Genomic DNA, 26,578 nt, shown 5'->3' on the forward strand with positions numbered 1-26,578 from the left:
AAATGACTCAAGGATCAATCAGGGTCCTAGCTCTCAATCTATGATTCTTCCCAGGCAGCCTTAGATAAGTCACTCAGTTTCTCTGGGCCTCAGATCCTTTCTCTCCCTCCAAATAAGGGGCTAGAGCAGGGATTCCTCACCTGGACCCCCTTGGAAGTCTGGTGAAGCCTACTCACCCCTTCTCACAATTATGTTTTGTTTTGTGTGTGTGTTGTTTTTTTTTTTTTTTTTCAGGGCAATGGGGCTTAAGTGACTTGCCCAAGGTCACACAGCTAGTAAGTGTCAAGCATCTGAGGCCGGATTTGAACTCAGGAACTCCTGAATCCAGGGCCGGTGCTTTATCCACTGCGCCACCTAGCCGCCCCTTGTGTGTATTTTTTAATTATTCATAATTGTATTGTGTGATGAACAGTGGGGATGGACTTGGCTCCTCTCAGCAGTGCAACAATCCAAAACAGTTTCAAAGAACTCGTGATAGAAAATGTTCTCAACATCCAGAAAAAAGAACCGTGAATTATGAATGCAGATTGAACCATACTGTTTCTATTTTTGGACTGGTTTTTTTTTCCTTCTTGTTTGAGGTTTTTCCTTTGTGCTCTGATTCTTCTTTCACAAGATGACTAATGTAGAAATGTTTAATGTGATTGTACATATATAACCTATATCAGACTGCTTTCCATCTCAGGGAGGAGGGAGGGAAGGGGGGGGAGAAAAAAAAATTTGGAACTAAAAATCCAGTGAAAACAAATGTTGAAAACTATCCTTATATGTAATATGTAGCTGGAAAATAATAATAATAAAATTAATTATTCATAATTGAAGAAAATGCTCAATTTCAGTTAGGTTAGTGAAAGTAAAAACGTACTTTTTTTCTATCCCATTTCACAGACCACCCTCCTAAAAAAAAAAAATCTATCCACAGACCATCTTAAGCTCCATTGTTACCAGGCCAGTTAAGAACTCTGCGCCAAGGTATCGCTAATGTCCCTCTTGGTTCTAGATCTGTGGTTCTGAGTGAGCTCCCTGTCTGGGCTTCACAGATTTGGACTACAGAATCTTTCAAATCCCTTCCAATTCTAAAGCTCTCATCACAGTGGGAGCCCCCTCCAATAAGATCATCCCAACCTCTCCATACCTACCTTCTAATCCTGGGCAACTTTTGTCTTTGTCTCTCCATAGATTCTTCACAAAGGAACCTAGCCTTCCCCACCCCCCACTTCACAATGAACCCCAAAACAAAAGTCACTCTCTATGTGCATATGTATTTATCATATACACACAAACATGCATATATATGTATGTGTATGTGTATATGCAAGTATGTGTATGCATGTGTATGTGTGTGCACATGTGTATATGGCAAAACCCAAATGCTGCAGCAAAAACCACCATCCCAAGCTTGGCAGGTTTCAGACACTTTTCGTCTATTAATAAGTAACTGAGGGGGCAGCTAGGTGGCACAGAGGATAAAGCACCGGCCCTGGATTCAGGAGGACCTGAGTTCAAATCTGACCTCAGACACTTGACACATACCAGCTGTGTGACCCTGGGCAAGTCACTTAACCCCCATTGCCCCGCCAAAAAAAAAAAAATAATAAGTAACTGAGTCCTACTCGAAAGGCTGAAGATTGATGCTGTGAATAAATATATTTCTTCTCCAAATTCGTCCATTTCTTTCTTCTTTTCACATTGCCTCTTGTAAAGAAATCCTCTCCAAAGTCCTTTTGGATAATTCATACTAATTACCCCAAAACACTCAAAGAAAATCACTGAGGATCAATTTATCCTGAGTGACAGACAAAGGATGAAACAGCCCCATTCTCCAGGGCAGATACTGGGTCTAATTATAAGGGAGGAGAAAGACGAATAAGCCTACCCGGTGCACGTCGTAATGGAGTCCACGAATGGCAAAATTTGGGTCGTATTCGTAGTTCCTTATCTCTGCAGGATACTGAAGAAGGAGGAAAAAAGAGAATGGCTTACAAGCACTGGCTCTCTGCATGGACACACAGCACACTTTCAAGTTTAACCTGAATTATTCACATTTTCTACATGACTCAGTTAAATCTAGACAAGCAACAAAGCCAATCCCAGCTTGTGGCATTTGCCAATTTCTGAGAGGATAATGTTGATCCTGAGAATTTAACAATCAGCTCTCCCAAGCCAGGTGCAGCTGACTCCAGCACCCATACCCTCGAATGGATTGAATATGGTTAAAGCACTGGCCCTGGATTCAGGAGTACTTGAGTTCAAATCCGGCCTCAGACACTTGACACTTACTAGCTGTGTGACCCTGGGCAAGTCACTTAACCCCCATTGCCTGCACAAAAAAAAAAAAAAAAAAAAAAGAATGGATTGAACAGCAGAGGACCTGGGATCCGGGCTCTTCTGCTCACTACCTGGGTGACCTTGGGCATGGAACTTAACCGTGGGGATCTTGGTTTTCCTCCCTCTCCTAAATAAAGGGGTTGGAAGAAGAACATCTAAGGTCCCTTCCTGATTCAGATCTATCAGCCTAAGTTGGACCAATGATCTTCGAGTCCCCTTCTACTTCTCCAACCAATTCAGTGAGCATCTGTTCAATGTCTACTCTGTGCCAGGAACTGTTCCAGTTTCTAGGTATACAGAGAAAAAAACTCAATAGTCTTAAAAAAAATTTTAATTAATTAAAAAAAAAAACTCAATAGCCTTTATCCTCCAAGAGCCTATAGTCTAATGAGAAGGGTATAGCACCTAGCAAGATAAATAAAAACGAAAGAAATTCAAAACAAATAGGAAGTAATTTCAAAAAAGGGTGGACTGAGGTCACTCAACTGGAAAGAGCAGGAAAGGTCTCAGGCAGAAGGTGATATTTGAATTGAGCCTTAATGGGAATTAGAAATTCCAAAAGGTAGAAGGGGCCGCTAGGTGGCGCAGTGGATAGAGCACCGGCCCTGGAGTCAGGAGGACCCGAGTTCAAATCCGGCCTCAGACACTTAACACTTAGTAGCTGTGTGACCCTGGGCAAGTCACTTAACCCCCATTGCCTCACTAAAAAAAAAGAAATTCCAAAAGGTAGAGGTGAAAAGGTGGGGACCTGCCAGGCATGGGAGACAGACTATGCAAAGGCTGGAAGGGAGAAGATGTTTTTTTTCCACTCATTCAGGATTTTATAAAGCTTCAGTGTCATTGTTACAAACATTATTCATCACTGTATCCCAAGTGTATATGAGAAGATACTGAAGCGGTTTGCCATTTCCTTCTCCAACTCATTTTGCAGATGAGGAAACTGAGGCAAACAAGGTTAAGTGACTTTCTCAGGGTCACACAGCTGGTAAGTGTCTGAGGTTGGATGTGAATTCAGGTCTTCCTGACTCCAGGCCCATCATTCTATTTCTACTGTGCCACCTAGCTGCCCATAGAGGTTAACAGCAGCTAGCATTTACATGTAATTTAAGATTTGAGATTGTTGTAACATTTCCACAATGCTTTAAGATTTGCAGTGTCTTTTATAAATATTATCTCATTTGATCTTCACATCAATAGGCAGAAGCTATTATCATCCCCATTTTAAAAGTGAGGTAACTGAGGCAGAGAGAGATAAAATGATTTCCTGAGGGTGACACAGTTAATGAATATTCGAAGCTGAATGTGAACTCAGGTCTTCCAGACTGCAAATCCAGCCTTCAATCCACTTTGACACAGGATTCAAGACAACACAAATTTCAATGCTGACTCTGATGTCTGTGTGACCCTAGCCAAGTCACTTAATCTCCTAGTGCCTCAAGTTTCTCCATCTGGACTAGATGGCCTCTGAGATCACTTCCAGATATCCATCTATGATCCTCTGACCTCTATCTGAGCCTCAGTTTCCCCCTCTGTAAAATGAGGAGACCTCTAATGGCCTTTAAGGTCCCTTCCAAAATGTAAGGCCGCATGTTACATTCCCCTTTCTGGGTCTAAGTTTTCTATCGTGAGAAATGAGGGTGCCTGGGCCAAATGATCCTTCCAAGTTCTTTCTCAGCTCTTCACCCATGGTCCTGGGATACTATAATCCTACCTTGTGACATTGGTGGAGACATCTAACCTTGGTGGGCCTCAATCTGTAGAATGAGGGGCTTGAACTTGCTGTGCTCTGGGGTCCCTTCCTGCTCTCATCTACAATTCTTTCATCTCTCTATAAAAAGAAGTTACCCCTCCCTGGAACTCAGCTTTCCCTCCTGTAAAAAGAACAAGTTGGACTGGATGGCTCCTGATTATCGGTGATCAGCAAAGCCATTCTCTACTCCCTCAATTTTGCAGCTTGTGACCAGCCCAGGAACCAAGCTCTTACCTAGCCCCCAACTCAGTTTTATTTTTCTTCTAAGCCCTGCTCAGTTTCCTCTCAATTTGCATAGATGCCTTAAGTCCAAATCCAAAGCCAGCACCATTTCTGAGGTAGAAATAGCCTATTAAAAACTGAACCATAGGATGGATGCACCAGCCCTCCCCCCACCAGACGGGGATCCCTAGGGAGCTATGGGGGGCCACAGCTGTTTGCCAAGCCAGCATCAGGTTTCCTCCCTGCCAGGACATCAACAGATATATATTTAGCTAGTAACCTTTACATTAGAGCTTGGGCCCAAGCCCAAACAGGTCTCACTTGTCAGGAATGTCCTTTCTAAGGCACCCTACAGATGGCAAGATACAAATCCCCTCAGCTAGAATAAGAATTACGATGATGATAATATAATATCATTATAACATATTAACAATAAATATTATTATACCATTATTGTTATAATAATAAACATTTATATTATTATAATAAATATTATAATAAATTTTAAGATTTGCAAAGCACTTTATATATTATTAAATAATATAAACCTAATCTTATAAATTTTAAGGTTTGCAAAACACTTTGTTTATTATTATTATAATAAGGTAAAGCACTTTATATATCATTATTATATATCTTATGAATTTTAAGGTTTGCAAAGCATTTTATATATTATAAACCTTATTATAAGTCTTGGGTTTTTTGTTTTGTTTTGTTTTGTTTTTTTAGTGAGGCAATTGGGGTTAAGTGACTTGCCCAGGGTCATACAGCTAGTAAGTGTTAAGTGTCTGAGGCCAGATTTGAACTCAGGTCCTCCTGACTCCAGGGCTGGTGCTCTATCTAGCTGTGCCACCTAGCTGCCCCAACCTTATTATAAGTTTTAAGGTGTTCAGAGCACTTTAAATGTATATCATGAAATTCAAAGCACTTTATATATCATTATCTTATAAAATTTAAGGTTTGCAAAGCAGTTTATATATTATTGTAAACCTTATTATAAGTTTTACAGTGTTTAGAGCACTTTAAATATATATAATGAAGTTCAAAGCACTTTATATATCATTATTACAAATCTTATAAAAATTTAAGGTTTGCAAAGCACTTCCTAAATGTCATCTCACTGGATCCTTACAACCACCCTGGGACATCAGAGCTATTATTATTCCTGTTTAACAGATGGGGAAACTGAGGCATAGAAAGCTGAAGTTAAGTGCTTAGGGTCACATGGCTAGTGTCTGAGGTCTCATATGAACTCAGGACTTCCTGACTCCCCCTCCAACACTCTAGTAGAGAGACAACTGGGTGGTACAGTGGTTAGAGGGGAAATGATTTAGATTCAAGATTCTGGATGGGAGGGCGAAAGATGGGCTCATCAGATTGTAGATCTCAAGCTCAAAAGGGTCCTCAGAGGTCATACAATCCAACTCCATTTTACAGAGGAAGAAAAGGAAACAAAGTGACAAGACAGCATCCCAGATTTGAGCTAGAAGAACTGAAAGGCTGTCAAAGGACATCTAGTCCAAGCCTCTCATATACAAAAATGGTATGGCTCCTTTTCCCAAGGTCACACGGGTAACTGTGTCAGAGGGAGGATTTGAAAGCAGATCTTTTGACTCCAGTCAGCACGTCGCTTCTTGATGCCAAGGGAGCTAGTGTATCATGGCTAGAAATGCAAGATTCAGGAAGAGATGCCTGTATCTGCTGGTACTGAGTCACAAAGTACATTGAGCCCTCAGTTTTGCTGTCTCCAACAATACTAGAGCTTATTTAGGGGGAGAAAGCAAGGCTGGTGCCTTCAACTAAAACGGGCTCCAAAACCACCTGTGGGGATTTGGCCCTGTGTAAAATGAGGGAATCAGACTAAATCACCTGAGGTCCCAGCCGGCTCTAAGGCTCTGATCAGCAGGATAAACATTCCGTCCAATTCTGCAGCTCACAGAACTGCCTCTATTTTTTTTTTTCATATGACCATCAGAACAAACTTTTCCCCATTTTACAGATAAGGATTTACCTGAGGATTCAGAGGTTCACTGCTCCAGAACAGGAAGGAACCTCTGGGGTCAGTCATCTGGTCCAACACTCTCATTTTACTGATCACAAAACTGAGACCCAGAAGCATTAAGTGACTTGCCCAAGGTCACACAAGATAACATCAAACACCAGATTTGAAACCAACTCCTGGATCATAAGTTAGTGGGACGGCTAGATTCAGAATCTGACTACTAACCCAACCTTCTTTCAATTAAACCAGTTCGTGAGCTGGAAAGCCAAAGAAACTCATATTGGCCTGGTATGGAGGAAGGAGGAATGAGTTATCTTTCTCCTCCCTCATTAAAGGTTCCCACGAGTACAAGGAAACTCTCTATTTTCAGATCAAACAAGTGAAATATTTTCAACAAGGAAACAGGGCAATTCCATGGTAAAGATAGCCAAGCCAAGCAAAGGTCTACTATCAGGGTAGTGCCTCATCTTGGCTGTAAAAGGCCACCTGTCACTGATCACCAGAAATGACATAAGCCAAGAGTTTGGTAAAACTTAAAATATTTTAGTAATCTGGTGATTATCCCCAAAGTCCAGCCACATATCCCCAGGCATACAGTCTGCTGGAGCAGATCAGAAGTCAGTGTCCTTCCCCCTTAATTAAAATTATAGGGTCATAAATTTAGAGCTAGAAGAGACCTTGGAGTCCAGCCCCCACGTTTTACAGACAAGGAAACTGAAGCACAGAAAAGCTCAGTGATTTGGCCTAGAGTCATGTACCTAATAAATATCTTAGGTAGCCCTGACAAAAGGTGTTGGACACAAGGTGCAGAAAAGAAAAATTTATTTATGAACAGGGCAGTGTTTGGATCCTTTTGTTTGACTATGCTCATTTATTAAAAGGACTTTTTTTCTCTAATTTTGATGGGGGTAGGAGTAGCAATCGTGATGAATAAAGAGGACTACCAACACATTTTTTATTGATTGCAGCACAATGAGGGTTAAGTGACTTTCCCAGGGTCACACAGCTAAGTAAGTGTCAAGTGTCTGAGGCCAAATTTGAACTCAGGTCCTCCTGAATCCAGGGCCAGTGCTTTATCTACTGTGCCACCCAGCTACCTGCCCCCCCACCCAAAAACACATTTTTAAACACACAGAAGGGAACAGAAGGAAGCACAGATGAGGACAGCTCTGAAAGTAACACGTAGAATTTATGGTACACTTCTACAAAAGCCAGTGGTACAAAATGCATATTTGTAACTTCATGTACAATTCTCTTTTATGTGTTCTGCTATGTGTATAAAGGTGCTCATTAAGGTCAGAATTTTAAAAAATATATATGTATGTATATATTTGAGGTGAGATTTGAACCCAAGTCTTCCTAACTCCAAGTCCACTTCCCTAAACCACTATTTATTTTGGATATATGTTTTATTTGCTTATCCATATACAAGTTGTACCCCTCCAAGTAGGATGTAAGCTTCCTAAGGGAGGAAGGGAGAGAGGGAGGGAGGAAGGGAGGGAGGGAGGAAGGGAGGAAGGGAGGAAGGGAGGAAAGCTGCCATCTGCAGGCCCAACTTACCCGATGCTCATTGATGAGGAGGTCCCGAGCAGCGTTGAAGATGAGGGTGTGGAGGTGTTTAGAATAAAAGACAAGGGTATAGTCATAATCGAAGCCATAGATTTCGATGTCTGACAGGCTCATTTCATTGTTGGAGAAAATTGCATCTGGATTCAACAAGTTGCTCATAATTGAAGGGACCAGGTCTGAAAGTAACAGAAAAGAAAAATCTTAGATCTCGTTAAAATATAATGAATTATGAACCCCAGAGGGCAGTTGGGAATTCCCAATAAAGTAAAAGACAAGTGAATGATACAAGAGGGCTTTTGTTTTCTCTTAACTGAGACACAGAACAGTTTTGTACATAGGGAGAAAGTTTTTCAAATGTATCCCAAAGCCTCCTAACCAGACTGTTTTTAGAGTCTTCGCAAATGTTTTTGCTCACTGGTCCTGAACAACACAAACACATCCTTGTTAATTGCTACTCCCTTGTCTGGGAATCTTGCTTTGCCTTAAGTAAGAATAAATGACTCGGGGCAGCTAGGTGGCGCAGTGGATAAAGCACCGGCCCTGGATTCAGGAGGACCTGAGTTCAAATCCGGCCTCAGACATGTAACACTTGCTAGCTGTGTGACCCTGGGCAAGTCACTTAACCCCCATTGCCCCGCAAAAAAAAAAAAAAAAAAAAAAAGAATAAATGACTCAAACAAATCTTCCTAAAATGCAAGTAAAACCACATCAGTCCCCAGTTCAAGCTCCCAGGATAAGTTATAATCTCACTATCCTAACATTCAAGACCCTCCATCTTACTTTTCCAGCCTCGTCTCACACAAGTCTCCTTCACACATTCCACACTGTTCCACCCAAACTGGCCTAATTGTTCCCTGACCTCTACATTCTCCCAAGTCCCTAAGTTCATTTGCACAGGCCTGTAATATAATAGTCTTTCTTCATCTCTACCTTTCATAGGCATTTCTACTTCTTTCTATTCTTTTAAGGCTCAATTCAAGTGCTACCTACTCTAGGAAGACTCTGAGACTCTATCCCCCCAAGTCTCTCCCCAACTGTCAGCTTTGATGAAGTGTTCTATCTGTGGTTTTCATTTACCAATATCATATTGGACTCAAAACATAATAGAAGGGGGGGCAGCTAGGTGGCACAATGGATAGAGCACCGGCCCTGGAGTCAGGAGGACCTGAGTTCAAATCCGGCCTCAGACACTTAACACTTACTAGCTGTGTGACCCTGGGCAAGTCACTTAACCCCAATTGCCTCACTAAAAAAAAAAAAACATAATAGAAGGGCAGCTAGGTGGCGCAGGGGATAAAGCACCAGCCCTGGATTCAGAAGTACTTACTAGCTGTGTGACCCTGGGCAAGTCACTTAACCCCCCCCCGCCCCCCCAAAAAAATAATAGAAAAAATGCAAGATTAAAAGTTTGAGGCCCTGGGTTCAAATGCTTACTCTGCTACTGACTATATGTGTTATCTGCCAAGGTAACTTGACTGGGGGAGAGGGGCAGGGAATGTGTTAATAGGCAATGTGGTATAGTGGGAAGAACATTGGCTCTGGAGTCAGAGATCTGAAGAAATCTTGTTAGGAAAAGCCCCTCAACTGCCTGGGCCTCAGTTTACTCATTTGTAAAGTGAAATTGTTAACCTAGATGTCCTCTGAGGTCCTTCCAACTCTCTATCATCCTGTGATCTAGCAAGAAATCTAAGATTCCATGTTTAAGTAACCAAGAAACTGACAAGGACAGCTGAACCGGTCAAGGCTCAGCCAGGGGCTGAAGGAAGGAGGGGGACCCAGAACTAAATGAAAATGAATCGACTGCCTCATCAAGTAGTGATGTTCCCATTGCTGGAGGTATTCAACAATTTGCACTTCTAATAAGCATTTACTATATACAAAGTGCTGGGGATACAGAGACAAAAAAGAAACCATCCCTGCCTCAGGAAATTTGGGTGGTGGTGATAGTAGTGGAGTTCTTCTCCTCCTTCCTTTAACCCTTTTTGAAGAGGACCAAAAACATCTGGAAGATGATGTCCTGACATGGGCATGAATTGGATTTAAGTGAGGCAGAATTGCACTTCACTCTCTCCTCCAGAGCCAGTGACCTCCCTTAGTGACACAGAGTGGATTATTGTATTAGGCAAGAAGCTGTCCTTGTGACTTCTAAACAATCAACAAACATTTATTAAGCACCAACTATGGGCCAGGTGCAGGGGATAAAAAAAGATACAAGTAAGACAGTCTCTGCCCTCCAGGAGTTTAGGATTCAGTCTTTTACAATCCCTAAAAAAAAGGCCAAAGATGAAGGTCGAGATGCCGAAACTCAATAAACTGGAGCTACCATTTTCAGGTGCAGAAGAAACCTAATTTTCAAAGCCCTCAAGATCCACGAAGGAAAGAATCCACGTTTTAGAGTCAGAGGGTGCCTGCTGCTGCCTGAATTAATCCTTTACACCTTCTTCTACCTTCGTCCCCTCCCCCAGTAGTAAGAACCGGACTGAGGACAGATTTAGACATTTGATCCCCTATTTATAACAGAAGACGAGATTAGATTAAAAACAGCCCAGCTCATTTCACCCTGTTGATTGAGGCTTTGCCTACAACATAATTCAAACATGGCTTCAATGAAACCTCTGCAGCTGCTCCCTCTGATTGGCTGTGAATACGATACTTCAGCCACTGACACTATATCAGGGATTCTTGATTCTTTTTTGTGTCGTGGATCCCTTTGGCAGCCTGGTGAAGCCCATGAACACCTTCTCAAAAATCTTCTCTTTAAAAATCCAAAATCAAACACATTTTATTGTTCAATTGATTTCAGTCCTGTCCTCATTTGGGGTTTCCCTGACAGAGATATTGGAGTGGTTTGCCATTTCCTTCTCCAGCTCATTTTGCAAACAAGGAAATTGAGGTAAACAGGGTCAGGGTCACACAGCTAGAAAGTGTTTGAGGCCAGATCTGAACTCAGGAAGATGAGTGTTCCTGACTCCAGATCTGGCATTCTATCCATTGTACCACAATCAAACATATAGGATTGCAAAGGAAAATGAAGGTTAATGAAAATAAAGATGTTTTTCTTCTGTTAAAGTTCATGGACAGCCTGAAATCTACCCACAAACCCCTGGTGGTCCATGCACTCCAGGTGAAGAACCCCTGTAGTATAGCGGATAAAGTATTGGACTTGGAATCAGGAAGATGTGAGTTCCAATTCTACCTGCGATACTTACTGGCTGTATGACCCTGGGCATGTGGTTTAGCCTCTCTCAGCCTCCATTTCTTCATCTGTAAAATTAAAATAACAATAGCAGCTAGCTCCCAGGGTAGTTGTGAGGATTAAATAAACTCAGTGCTCTGGAAACCTTAAAGTCCTTATAAATGTTCACTATTGCAGCTGCTGGTGTGAGTGACATTGGTTTTTCATCTTTAATTTAATGAGGGAAATCATGTGAGTACTTCCAAGTAATTTCTAGAGAAAAAGTAGTGGGGGGGGGGGGTAAACAAAAAAGGATTACTGTGGATAAAGAGCTGGCCGTGGATTCAGGAGGACCTGAGTTCAAATCCTACCTCAGAACTTGACACTTACTAGCTGTGTAACCCTGGGAAAGTCGCTTAACCCTAATTGCTCTGTGCAAAGGTGGGGGGGAGGGACTACCAATTGAACCTACCTAATTTCCATCCTCACCAGTACTGAACTGACAAAAGGTAGTAAGTTAAGATCTACAATACAAGAATTGAGGTCTTTGTGGGTTTTATATCTAAAACAATAAGGAAGTATTTTTGGTATTTCTTAATTTTTCATTTATTGATTGTTACAGACATTTATCATCTTCCCCTCTCACTGCTGCCCCAATTGAATAAATTTAAAAGTCCACATAAAACCCTCACAACAAATATTCATAGTCCACACCAAAAAAAAAAAAAATCCCACATTGGTCATGTCCAAAATTACATGTTGGAAGGATTTTGAAATGAACAATGTAGAGAGTCGCCCAAGCCTTCGACATATCCCATCATTCCTTGTAGAGTCTGTAGTCTCAGTTGATACTGTTAAAATATCAAGTAATCATCATTTCCCCACAGTCCTCAGCATCAGAGTATCTTAGCACTCTCCTAGGGGATTGGATTATAGCTGCAACAAGATCCAGGTGTTGTAACTGACGACTGCAAAGGGACTCAAAAGCTCACTGGAGAAGGTCTCTCTCTGACCCGGAGTGAAAGAAGGGAAATTGAATGGACAGACCTGGGGACAGAGCTTTGGGGGCAACCTCAGCAATGAGGAAGGTGATGGAGCTGGTCCTGGAAAGTGACCGAGCTAAAGGGCAGCCATGGGGAGCACAGAAAGCCAACCTGCTAAAAACAATCCTACCCCACGGGGGGGGGGGGGGGGATGATAGATTGAGAGCCAAGCGAGCCAGCTGTGGACTCAGCAGACCTAGAAGATCGGAGCAAGCAGTGAGCATCATAGCAGCAGCGGAAGCAAGAGGAGGAGGAGAATGAGCCAGAGGAAGAGACCTCCAAACCCATTCAGGGCAGGAGTTCCCATTCCTTTGTGTCCTAGACCCCCCCTCCCCCCGGCAGCCCCCAGAAGCCTATGGACCCCATTTCAGAATCACGTTTTTATGCCCAAAATAAAACACACAAGAAAACAAGAGAAACTCTATTTAAAAAGATGTCATTTTCCCCAACCAATTTCACAGACACCGCCCCCCCAAGTCTGTCCTGGGACCCTCCGGCCCCAGGTTAATAATCTCTGCTCCACGTAACACACGTCTACAAAAGAATCCCCTCGCACCATTGCCCATCAGCTGCTCTGCTTAGATTTCACTCCATAAATAACGCCTCCCTCCCCACCCGAGGATAAGCTGATCACCTGAAATTTCATCACCATGCTGATTGCCTCGGATCCTGATACTCACCACCTCAACTCACCCTCTTTTGCCTCTATCTTGTGATTGGAGGCATGGAGGGAGGAGCATTAAATGGCTCCTAGCCTTTGCTTTTAGAGGTCTCACAACCTTCCGGGTAACTCCCTTTATCACCAGCTGCTCTGTTTGGTTCTGACCCCACAAAACGACAGGCCCCTGTACCAGATGTTCCCTGGTGGCTGCCCCTTCCCCTTACAGTTTCTCTTTGTATTGTCTTCCCCATCAGACTATAAGCTTCTCAAGGACAGGGACTACATTTCTTTTTCTTATCTGTACCCCCAGGGCTTAGCACAATGCTTGGCACATAGTAGTTACTTAAAAAATATAGACTGAACCGAATTGAATACCCAGTGAGTGGTCATAGGGATGCTGCTTCAAGATTTCCACAGAGAGGAAAGCCACCACTTCCCAAGGCAACTACAATGCACATGGGCATGATGTTCTGGGTGCTAGGAAGCCTACATCAGCTTCAGTGCAGCCTGCAGACATTGCTCCCAGTTCTGCCCCGGCCAAACCAAACACATCTTATCCCTTCTCCACCCGACAGTCCTTCAAAAACCTGAAGGCAACGACCATGTTCCACCCTCTCGAACCCTCCCCAACACTTCTCATCTCCAGGTTCAACATCCCTGGCTCCTTCAATCAAGCTTACAGAGGGCAGGGGAAGAGGGGGAAATGAACTTTACTACCATCAGAATTGGCTCAACGAGGGAATAACATACACACTCAAGTGGGTATAGTAATATATTTTTGTCCTGAAGGGAGGGCAGAGCAGGGGAAGGGACAGTCAGAAGTAAAACACTGTTGAGGAGGAAGAGGGTAAAAAGAAGATAGAAAGTAGAGTAAATATCATGGGAAGGGAATAGGATGGAGGGAAATAGTTATAGCGATTGACTATAATGGCAAAATGTATGGTGCCTACTTTGCTGGGCTATTTATTGTGAAGAAAGTTCTTTGTCAAGTTTAAGGTACTATATAAAAGTTATGATGAACAGGATGCTAGCAGAAAAGCCTGGAAAGACCTACATGAACTGAAGCAGAGTGAAATGTACTGTATACAAAATAACAGCAACAGTGTAAGATGATCTGCTGGGAAGCACGTGTTTATTTTCAGTGAGGCAATGATCCAATATAACCCTGAAGGACTTATGAAAATTGCAATCCCTCTACAGAGAAAAAACTGATGGTATCCGAAAACAGATTGAAACACATTTTTTTTCTTTGACAATTCCTTAATCTGAAGTTTTGTTTTTTAACTGTTTTCTCTCACAACCTAGCTAATGTGGGGATGTTTTCCATGACTACTCATGTATAACTTATATTGAATTTCTTGAGTTCTTGGGGATGGGGGTGGGAAGGGAGGAAGAGAAGTTGAAACACAAAGTTTTTAAAAATTGATGTCAAAATTTGTTTTTACATATATTTTGGAAAATAAAATTCTAAAAAAAAATGTTTTTAAAAAGGTCACCTTAGGGGGCAGCTAGGTAGCGCAGTAGATAAAGCACCAGCCCTGGATTCAGGAGTACCTGAGTTCAAATCTAGCCTCAGACACTTGACACCAGCTGTGTGACCCTGGGCAAGTCACTTGGCCCCCATTGCCCCGCAAAAAATAAATAAATAAAAGCTCACCTTCCTCAGAATGCTCTCCAACTTATGACTGCTCTTTCTAAAAGGTGGTACAGTGGATAGAGCACTGGCCCTGAAGTTGGAAGGACCCGAGTATAAATCAGGCCTCAGACACTTGACACTTACTAGCTGTGTGACCCTGAGCAATTCATTTATTTAATCCTCATTGCCCCCCCCCAAAAAAAGTGCATGTGGAGGGGCAGCTAGATGGCACAGCAGATAAAGCACCAGGCCCTGGATTTAGGAGGACCTGAGTTCAAATTCAGCCTCAGACACTTGACCCTTACTAGCTGTGTGACCTTAGGCAAGTCACTTAACCCTCATTGCCCTGCAAAAAAAAAAAAGTACATGTGGCTCAGCTCGGACACTTATTAGCTGTGTGACCCTGGGCAAATCATTTAACCCCAATTGCCTTAAATATCCGGGACCATCTCCAGTCTATATCTTGCCACTAAACCCAGATGGCTCTTGAGGAAAGAATGATGTTAGTGATTTTACACAGTCCTTCCTCACTTAAGTACAATTCAGTGCAAGTCATGACATCACCTGATGTCATGCCTCTTGGAGAATGAAAACAGTTCTTTCTAAAACCATGATGGGAACCTGAGACTATCTAGTTAAACCCTCTCCTTTTTTTTTTTTTTTTTTTTTTGCAGGGCAATGAGGGTTAAGTGACTTGCCCGGGGTCACACAGCTTGTAAGTGTCAAGTGGCTGAGGCCGGATTTGAACTCAGGTCCTCCTGAATCCAGGGCCGGTGCTCCATCCACTGAGCCATCTAGCTGCCCCAAACCCTCTCCTTTTTACGGATGAGGAAACTGAGGCCTAGAGCAATGAAGCAACATGATCCAGGTCACCCTGGTCCTAAGCCGCAGAAGTGATGTTCAACCTTCCGCCCTCCGACACCATCTCAAGTATTCTTTCCATCACACAGTGCTACGGAGGCTCTCTGACCATAACCTACCCCTCAAGTCTTAAATCTCACTAATACAACCTCCATTCCATCTGAGAAGGTTGGCTGGAGGCTGCTATAAATTCTTGCTTCTGTTATACACAGACAAAAACAGAAAGAGTCTTTGTCCTCAGGAAATTTACAGGCTAATCAAAGATAGTGATATATCTCTATAGAGAAGGAGGAAGATTGTTTCAAGGGTGAGAGACTGAATCAGATCTCTGGAGAGGCAACGAAAGGAAAGCAGACAGGCTCCCACGGGGGGGCTAGAAGAGAGAATGAGGCCATATTACAGGGACTAGCAGCCCATCATTAGGGAAGGAATCTGATCCACAGAGTTAATGAGAACGTCAAGTCTGGCCTTGACCTTTAAATGCTTGGCTCACAGGGGGCATGGCAGATGACGGACATATTTCTGCCTTTCACGGACAGCTCTCACTGTATCTGTATCTGTAGCCATACGGTGTCTAGGTAGAAAGCTGATTGGACCCATGAGAGCAGCATGTGCACCAAAAATCATTCGCTCAAAGGGATAGGACGGTTCACGGGGAGATGTCTTTAGTGTTTTATAGGTGAAGAAACAGCCCCAAGGATTGTTGACATAAAACCCACCCCACCCCCTACAAATTTTGAGACCTCCTTTATGGGTTTATCCCTGCCACATGTTAACACTATGTCTAGTGAAATACAGCCCCTGAAAAAAACTCTTCCACCAATACAATACAACTCATCAAGCCATCTAACTTAGAGAATCAGAGAGTTCTATGGGGAAACTCACAGGGCTCAGTGTGTTTGCCCAGCATCACATGGTGCAGTGTGTTCGATTGTTTTCAGTCACATCTGACTCTCTGTGACCCCATTTGGGGTTTTCTTGGCAAATACTGGAGTGGTTTGCTATTCCCTTCTCCCACTCATTTTACAGATGAGGAAACTAAGGCAAATGGGGTAAAATGACATGCCCAGTGTCACACAACTAGTAAGTGGTCTAAGGGTGCATCTGAACTCAGGTCCTCCTGACTCCAGGCTGGGCACTCAATCCACTGTGCCACCTAGCAACTGTGGAGTCATAGTATAGCTAGTATAGGTCAAAAGTAGACTATTAACCCAGAATGAAGCTTTTGTTTGAAAAGAATGTCCTAGCAAAGGAAGCTTGTGCTCACTAGCGTGCGCAAGCGCACACGCACGCGCACACACACACTCCTAAAGCAAATAAACTGAATCACTCTGCACTGAATTGAGGAAGCAGAGCTGTTAGAAACACATTTATCCAGTAATTATTTGGAGGTTTAACTGGCATTGATTTTCCTTTATAAGTCAAGAATCCCAATTTATAAGGGAAGTTCTAGGGTTTCTATACTTTTCCAGGGGGTGTCCAAGATAAGTTATTCCCTTCGACCACAAAGCTTGCAATGAAGTTACAAATAAAGAATACAGTGTTCCCATAATCAAAAGGGACAAGGAAACTGAGACATGTTTGTGGTGTGATAATAAATTAGTAACATATAGAGTCAAGGACTCTCAGATAAGATAAAGATGTTGCAAAATACAGAAAGAAATGCAAACAAATGAAATTTTGTTTTTTAAAAAAAATGGGAAATATTTGTATTATATCATAACAAAAGTTATGATATAATCTAGTCAGTTCGCAGCTAACACCTTAAGCCTATTTATTTCAGTTACATTTTAAAATTTTCAAAGGTTCTGTATTCACCCCCCCCAACACACCCCCCCAATCCCCCCCACACACACACACACACACACAAACCTAGCTAGCTTGGTGCCCAGTAGTAGGTGCTAAATGAATGATTGATTCCTGACACTCATACTGACCCCTCTACCCACTAATCCATGCTGCCTCCCCTTTGAAAACATATAATTTTTTAAATCCTAAAAATTCATTCTTAATTTTTCTGCCAGCAAAAATACAATCCCTTAAAAAGTATGAGAGATTTTTAACTTTTTCTCTTTCCTATAGGTTTTCCTTTCTTTTTGATGGAAAATTGCCCTTTAAATTTTTTCACCTAGAAGATAAGATACAGGCATTAAAGATGAGGGGAGAGTAGACAGGGGAGAGAAAATGAAAAAAGAAAAATTCATTCCATCAACTACTCACTGAACGACTTTTTAAGAACTTGGGGCAAGGGAGAAAAGGTCCTTCATCTATTGTTATTGGGTTTGCTTTATTTTGTTTGTTTTGTTTTTTGGTGAGGCAATTGGAGTTAAGTGACTTGCCTAGGGTCACACAGCTAGTAAATGTTAAGTATCTGAGGCTGGATTTGGACTCAGGTCCTCCTGACTCCAGGGCCAGTGCTCTATCCACTGTGCCACCTAGCTGCCCCTTGCTTTTTGTTGTTGTTGTTGTTTGGTTGGTTGGTTGGTTTTTTAAATTTTTGCAGGGCAATGAGGGTTAAGTGACTTGCCCAGGGTCACACAGCTAGTTAAGTGTCATGTGTCTGAGGCTGGATTTGAACTCCGGTACTCCTGAATCCAAGGCCAGTGCTTTATCCACTACACCACCTAGCTGCCCCCTGCCCCTTGCTTTTTAAACTATATCAAAAAGGATTATTTTGTGAACCTCACAAGCTATATACATAAATCAAGCTGGCTCTTGTTATTCTTTTAAAGATGTGTCAATCTCTCCACTCACCATCCCCATAATTTCTTTTTTTTCTTTCTTTTTTTTTTTCAGGACAATGGGGGTTAAGTGACTTGCCCAGGGTCACACAGCTAGTAAGTGTCGAGTGTCTGAGGCCGGATTTGAACTCAGGTACTCCTGAATCCAGGGCCGGTGCTTTATCCACTGCGCCACCTAGCCACCCCCATCCCCATAATTTCTAACCTAAAATTCCCTTTCTTGGCCACCACTCCTGTCTATGCCCCCCCTCATCAGAATGTCAGCTCCTTGAGAGTAGGGTCTGCCTTCTACTTTTTATTTACTTAGCAAAGTGCTTGGGACATAAACTAATAATGTTTTTTTTTATGTATTCATTTTTTTCATTCTCTCACTCTACTTTCAGGCTCATAAACTAACCAAGTAATTGGCAATGTGGTAAAAAGCAGCATTGAACTTGAAAGACTAAACTCATCCCACGACAGGACCTGAATTCAAATCCTGTCTCTGCCACTTACTACTTATAAAACTTTGGTCAAGTCACTTCACCCACCTCTGGACCTCCCCCTAAAATACAGCCCCTTCTGGCTCATAACCTGTGTATCTGTATACATGTTCAGTCATTTTTCAGTCATAACCCCATTTGGAATTTTCTTGGCAAAGATACTGGAGTGGTTTGCCATTTCCTTCTCCAGCTCATTTTATGGACGAAGAAACTGAGGCAAATAGAGTTAAATGATGTTCCTAGGGTTGAACAGCTAGTAAGTGTCTAAGGTCAGATTTGAACTCAGAAAGATGAGTCTTCTTGAGTCCAGGCCCAGCGCTCTATCCATTGTACCACCTGGCTGAGATATATATAGATATACATATTCAGATAGATAAATATAGATGTAGATATAAATACACACACATATGGCAAACCACTCCAGTATCATCTTTGCCAAGAAAATCCCATCAAATGGGGTCAGAGTCAGACATAACTAAAATGACTGAACAACAACAAATACATATATATATATATACACATATATATATATACACACACATACATATATATACATATATACATACATACATACATACATACATACATACATACATACATACACACACACAAATATGTGACATGGGGCTCAGGATAAATCAGAAGTTTCTCCTGTAAGAAGAAAAACCAAAGATGAACAGACAACAGGACAGACATAACAAGGAATCAAGGGACTATTAAAGTTTAGATTGACCAACTAGATATCAGGACAGACACGCCTAAGAAGGTGAGATAAAATTCTACAGCAGGAAAGTCAATCAGGTGTGGCTACTACCTGACCAGAGTTAGGAGACAGAGATAACCCCAAAGGTCAGGACCATTATTTCAAAAAAAATCCCCCTCGACTCTCAGGGATATAACAAGTATCCAAGCTTTTCCCACCCCACCCCAAAAGGGAACTTGCCAGTTTTCAAGTGGTCACCCCAGCTATCCTCTATAAAAGTTTTTGCCTTCCCTCTGCTGGGGGAGGAGAGTGTTTCTAAGTTCTCCTCCCTTGGGGTGAAGTCTTTGCTTTCTCACTCGGTCAGTTTCCTAGAGCCAAATAAGGATGACTTTAATTCTAATTGGACTATGTGTGAGGATGTAATTCTTTATTGAGGAATACCTAAGGAGCCCCACCTCTCCCCTGTGATATATGCATATACATAGACACAGACATACACACATAGACATATATACATACACATGCCTGCATACATATATATACACACATATATGCATACACATACAAATACACATGCACATGCACATACACATAAAAAAAAATCTACCTATCAATATGAATGTGTATATATTGATAGATGATTGAAAAACAGAGAACTATGATGTATTTTTCAAATTTTCTTTTAAAACACATACCAGGACCCAGCAATCCCACTTTTAGGTCTTTTGCCCAAAGAAATCATGGAAGGGGGAAAGGGACCCACATGTACAAAAATATTTATAGCTGCTCTTTACGTGGTAGCAAGGAATTGGAAGTTGAGGGGGTGCCCATCAATTGGGGAATGGCTGGACAAGTTGTGGTATATGAATACAATGGAATACTATTGTGCTGTAAGAAATGATGAGCAGGAAGAGTTCAGAGAAACCTGGAGGGTCTTACGTGAGCTGATGATGAGTGAGATGAGCAGAACCAGAAGAACATTGTACACAGTATCATCAACATTGAGTGTTGACCTACTGTGATGGACTATATTCTTCTCACCAATGCAATGGTACAGAAGAGTTCCAGGGAACTCATGATAGAAGAGGATCTCCAAATCCAAGAAAAAAAAAAAAAGAAAGAAAGAACTGTGGAGTATAGATGCTGATTGAACCATATTATTTCTTTTGTTTTGGGTGCTGTTGTGTTTTTTTTTCTATTTTGAGGTTTTGCATCACTGCTCTGATTCTTTCTCTTGTAACAGGATTAATGCAGAAATAGGATTAATGTTATTATGTGTGTATATATATGTATATGTATAGAGATATATAGATATAACCTATATCAGATTACCTGCTATCTAGGGGAGGGGGGAGGGAGGGGAGGGAGGGAGAAAAATCTGAAATTGTAAAGCTTGTATAAACAAAAGTTGAGAACTATCTTTACATGTAACGGAAAAAATAAAATATCTCATAAAAAAAAATAAGAAAAAAAAAAACACATACCAGGGCTTCTTTCCATGACTTTGAAATGTCTAAGACCAGTCCCTCAGCAAGATGAATGACATGCCCCTCCCTGAAATATAGAGAGGGCAGAAAGCCCTAGCCTCTCTATTTGAATCCATTTCCCCAGATGAGGTGATACTGACCCAATATATCTGAATTCACAAGGGCCTCATCTGGAAAACCACCAACCACCTTCCAAAAGTGCTTCAACTCGAGTCAACAAGCTCTTGTTAAGTACCTACTATGTGTCAGGTATAGCACAATCTACCCCTCCCCCCAGACCTCCCCACCCCAACGTCAGCAATCCAAAGTTCCTTGGAGCAAACTGCAAAGAGCAGCACCACAAGCCCACCTGGGTGGCTCATCTCTTAGCAACCAGCTCCAGGCAGGCACCAGCTGCTCCCTCCTGTGCCATGTGCCGCTTGAGCAACATCAGGGTGATCTTTCTGGTGCCAATGTCATCAAGTGCAGCTGACTCCACTTCACATCCTTCCTGCTAATAATTACAGTTTCAAATTGGAGTGACCCACCCCGTATTGTGCCAAGGGGGACTTTGCACCACTCAGGTCTGGACATAAAATTACTCCTTCATTAAAAGCCTCCCAGCTACCTGCCCATCCTCAAACTTCAGGACTCACTTATTTTTTTGCAAAAAAACCCCAAAAACCCAAGACACCAAAAACAAACAAAAAACCCCAAACCTTTGTTGTACCAAAGGCCCAGTCGGCAGACCATTTTTAACTCCCCAACAGGCAACTGAATTAATCTGCATCCTCCACACAAACAAAAATCTCCATTTAGCAGGACTGAACCAGAAGTTTAAAAAAAACAAAAGTTTAAAAACAAACAAAAAGCCCTTAACAAATCTCAGAAGATACTGAGGTTTACAAGGTTCACACAGATTATGCATTTGATCCCCACAACAATCCTAAGTGGGTAGTATTACAGGTATTACTATTCTACCCAATTTTAGAAATGAGGAAATGGGCAGATTAAATGGCTTTACCCAAAGTCATACAATCAATGTGGGTAAAAGCACTGGATCTGGAGTCAGGAAGACCTGACTTCAAATCGGACCTCAGACAGACACAGTTGTGTGATCTTGTGCAAGTTCCTTAACTTCCAACTGCCTCAGTTTCCTTAAATGTAAAATGGAGATAATAGCACAAATGAGATATTTGTGTCTGACACATAGTAGGTGCTTTAATAAATGCTTATTCACTCCCTCCTCAGACACTTAATAGCCAGGCAACCATGGCCCAAGTAACATGTCCTTTGTCTCAGTTTCCCAATCTGTAAAATGGGCCCAATAGTAGCACCTACCTCATAGGGTTGTAAGCATCCAATGAGATGTTTGTAAAGCACTTCACAAACCTTAACTATTAGGTATTATTATTATTATTAATAGTAATTATTATGGTGAAAGGCAGGATTCAAATCCAGATCTCTCCTGATTCCAAGTCTAGTCCTCAAGTAAGATCTTTTTCATGACTGTATCTAAAAAGAGCAAGCAACATTATGAGGAGCTACCCCTCAAAATTAGCTTACACACATACACACAAAAATCAAAACAAAGGCTCTCTTTGAGAGATGCTGCCTTACACCAAATACAGCATCTTACTGAGGGCCAGTCTTCTTGTACTAAATCTTATACTTAATCTGTGATCTGGCTTCCTTACCTTCCTATGTGGCACAATGCATAGACTGTTGGGCCTACAGTCAGATCTAAGTTCAAATCTGATTTCAGGCACTTAACAGCTTTGTCATCCTGGACGTGTCGATTAACTGTTGTCTGCCTTAGTTTCCTCATCTGTAAAATGGGCATCATTATGGCACCTCCCTCTCAGGGATATTGTGAGGATTAAATGAGATCCTATTTGTAAAGCACTTTGCACTGTGTCCGGCACATGGTAGGGGCTTAATCAATCCTTGTTTCCTTCCTTCTTACCTCACAGAAAAGAGAAAGAACACTGGGTCGGTGTATAGGAACCCAAGGTTCAAGCACTGCCTTTGACACTTTCCACCCTTGTACCCAAATAATCCAAAATGGTGGACTGGCTTGTGGTGTTATGGGTAGACCCAGTTGTGTATCTGATTCTTTCCCTGATCACAAATGATTTCCTTCCAAGCATCATCTGCCTTCATCCAATGGCCCAACCCTTTAAAATTCTTTCAAATTAATTAAGGATTGACACCTACTTCACTTTTGATTGAATCAACAGAAATATGCAGGCTTTCTGCAACTGTATTAATTGGAGTGGGATCAAACTAACATTTCCAAATAAAAACATGAATGTCTTTTTAAGAGAGAGAGAAAATTCAATCCTGATTCTCAGTTTTGCACTAGTTATATTTTTGCCATGACCTTCTCTAAGGAAAAGTAAGCCAGGGCATCTAGAATTACTCATCTGAAAATTTTAGATTGCTTGTCATATTTATGTAAGTCCCAACTAGAGTTACAATTTTCATGGCTAACATCCTATAGCTAAAGTTTCCAATTCTGACTACTCATAAGGTTTTATAGGAGTCCAGAATCACATCTATTTCCACTGGGCATTAGAAGAAACCAGAACACCATAAGCAAATCCAGATTAAGCACAAAATATGAAACCTTGAAAATGAAAATGAAAATGAAAATGAAAGGATGGGGTGGCTAGGTAGCACAGTGGAAGTACACTGGCCCTGGATTCAGGAGTACCTGAGTTCAAATCTGGCCTCAGACACTTGACACTTACTAGCTGTGTGACCCTGGGCAAGTCACTTAACCCCCATTGCCCCGCAAAAAAATAAATAAAAATAAAAATAAAGTTAAAAAAAAAGAAAGAAAATGAAAGGAGGAAGAAATAAACTGAAGAAACTAGAATATGTTAAAGTCATGATTTTGTGAAAATTATTGTCACCTTGAAAATAGCAGTGCTGAACAAAGAACCATTCAATTCAATAAATGCCCAAGTATCTATGTGCAAGGCACTGTACTAGACAAAAGCAAGAGGTCCTGCCCTCAAGGAGCATACATATATGTACAATATCAATCAACAGCAAGCGTTTATTAAGTACTTACTACTTGAGGGAATAGAGGGGATTAGAACAAACAGGTGATAGTGAGAATTGGGTGAACCACGCTGATTCCATCTTGTGACTCAATTCCGGAGCTAGCTCAGTTCCCTTCTATTCAGTTATGGGTCTAGTCTGATTTCTGTCTTGTGAGAAAACTTTATTCCATTGTTTGAACCTAGCTCTTCATGGCTGGTAAGCTGGAACGCCACACTCTGGTGCTTAGAGGCCCTTAACTAAGGGAGCTAGGTTATTCTGACCAGAAATCCAGTCAGATCAGAAGACTGATGCGTGGAGTTTTCTCACAGTTGTGTATTTCTCAAACAGCCCATATGTCTTCTCTGAAAATTAGCCCTGTATTGATCAGTCTGTTTCCATGTTCCTTTGATTGTTTATAGACACTTTGGGGGGAGTGGGACACCTCTTTTTCTGATTTGAGGGAACTGTACCTGTTTGTTCTCTCTCTCTCCCAACTTGGAAAGTCCCCATTGTCCTCCAATTAGTAATCAGATGGCCTAATTTTGTGTCCTGGTTAACTGTTTTCTTTTAATTAATTGGTCCTGGGGCAGCTAGGTGGCGAAGTGGATAGAGCACCGGCCCTGGAGTCAGGAGTACCTGAGTTCAAATCCAGCCTCAGATACTTAACACTTACTAGCTGTGTGACCCTGGGCAAGTCACTTAACCCTCATTGCCCCGACCCCCAAAAAAAAAAAGATGCAGAATTTTATAAAAATAATAAAAATAAATGAATACAAGGTAGTTTGGGATGGGGATACTCTAGGAACTGGGGAAAACAGGAAAAGCTTCATGAGGAAAGATGATCAGTCTTACAGAAGACCAGGGATTCCCAGAGGTAAAGGTAAAGAAGGGATGCATTGCCGGGTCAGCCAATATAAAAGTGGAGAGGTGGGTGATCATAGTGAGCAGGCTAGGGTGTCTGGAACACAGAGGGCAAAAAAAGGGAGGACAGTGTGAAAAGGAAGGTGAGGCCAGATTGTGAAGAGCTGCATTTTTCAAACCGAGGAATTGGTATTTTAGCCTCTAGGCTCCCCCTACTGTGACCCTGGGCTCTGATTGGTGAGTAGTCAATTGGTTTTGTCCCATCTTGGGCTTTCCACACTTCCTGGTTACCTCTCTACCTTGACACTTGGGCTCCAAGGTTTCCCTCTGACCCAGACTCAAACTTCTTCCAAGCTCTCGGTTGTTAATCAATAATCAAATCAACACTACAATTCCAGGGAAAGTCATTTGCCCTAAGGCTCCAGATAACCATTTCCTTTTACTGTCCTTCCTGGACAGTACTCTCAGATATGAGGTGTGTTTCCCTATTACAATGTAAGTCCCTTGAGGACAGATGTCTTCTCTTCTTGCATTTGTATCCCAACTATGACTGCAGAGTTTAACTCAAAGTCAGCGCTTAATAAACGTTTGCTCAGTCCTTCATTCAATAGGGAGCTACTAGAATTTGTTGTAGGGAGTGAGGATGATCAGAGATGCATTTTAGGAAAGTCATTTTGTCAGCGGTGTGAAGAAAGGATTGCAGGGAGGGGATGGGCTTGAGGCAAAAAGATCAATTAGGAGACCTCCACAATAGATCAGACAAGAGGTGATGAAGGCCTGTTTGAAGTAGAGAGGGGATGACAGATTGAAGAGATGTTGTGGAAGGAGAAATTGCAAGATGTGGTCATGGATTAGATAGGTGGTATGAAGGACAATGAAGAGTCAAAGATCCCACCATGGTTGCAAACTCAGGTTACGGGAAGGATGGCAGTGCCCAAGACAGTAATAGTGAAGTTCAGAAGAGTGGAGGATTTAATGGGGGAAAAGATAATGAAATCTGCTTTGAGTCCAACAGACAATTGGTAAAGTGAGATTAGAAGTCAGGAAAGAAGGGTGTCAGAGTAGATAGAGCACCAGCCCTGGATTCAGGAGGACCTGAGTTCAAATCCAGCTTCAGACACTTAACACTTACTAGCTGTGTGACCCTAGGCAAGTCACTTAATCCCAAATGCCTCACAAAAAAAAAAAAAAGAAGAAGAAGAAGTCAGGAGAGAGATTAAGATTGAATACCTAGTGTATATTTGGTATAGCTTGGGGAGTCAACTCATCTGCATAGAGACAACTGAGCTCTGTCTCAGGGTCCAACCTTAGGCTCTCCTCTTCATTCCTAAGCCATGCTGTCCTCTCTGCTCCGGAACTAAAACCAGAGCCTCTGCTCTCCTACAGGTGCCCACAGCCCACAGGGTCCAGGCCCCTCTGCTACTGAACTCACCAGGTGTGTGCTAGCTCCTTTTCCCCACAGTCACAGTCCAGGATGTGTCTGGTCAGTACGACTGTACTTGGCATCATTTGACAGTGGACGGTCTTTCAATCTTCTCCTATTCCACAGTCAGACCCCCCACACTGTCTGTGATCCCACAGTTGCAAAGATGGATAAGTAGAAGGATAGTAAAGTCAACCGTGCAACTGTGCTAAAAAAAAAAGTGTCTAAACTGTTTGTGCCCTTTGACCTCTTGGGGTTAGACTTTCCTCTGAACGCTGTTTCCATTCTTTGACCTCCTTGAAGTATTTAACCAAAAGTAGCATTACCGGATCAAAGACAGAGGGGAAAGTTCCCCTAAACACCAAAACATATAGACAGGATTTTTTGTGACTTGAAAAAAGAAATTGTAACACATCAAATGCCCCACCAAATGAGGGAGAGCTGAACAAAGTAGAATTTGAATAGAATGGAATATTATCACATTGTAAGACTCGGTGAAAATGAAGAATTCCATGAAACATGGGAAGTCTCGTATGAGCTGATTCTGAGCAAAGTAAGCAGGACCAACAGCATATACACAATGACCACAAAAACATAAAGGACC

General features: G+C 41.9%; 1 protein-coding gene across 1 annotated transcript in view; it reads right to left on the bottom strand.

Moving 5' to 3' along the window:
• NT5DC3 (5'-nucleotidase domain containing 3) overlaps positions 1-26,578 on the bottom strand; it is a 79,108-nt gene that overhangs the window by 33,258 nt on the left and 19,272 nt on the right. Inside the window, exons 2-3 of the mRNA XM_043966325.1 lie at positions 7,863-8,047; positions 1,877-1,951 (exon numbers count right to left, since the gene is read on the bottom strand). Of these exons, the coding sequence (XP_043822260.1) occupies positions 1,877-1,951; positions 7,863-8,047 (260 nt within the window). The remainder of the gene's footprint in view (positions 1-1,876; positions 1,952-7,862; positions 8,048-26,578) is intronic.

Source organism: Dromiciops gliroides, chromosome 5 (assembly GCF_019393635.1).
Source record: "Dromiciops gliroides isolate mDroGli1 chromosome 5, mDroGli1.pri, whole genome shotgun sequence".
In the NCBI taxonomy this organism is placed as follows: Eukaryota; Metazoa; Chordata; class Mammalia; order Microbiotheria; family Microbiotheriidae; genus Dromiciops; species Dromiciops gliroides.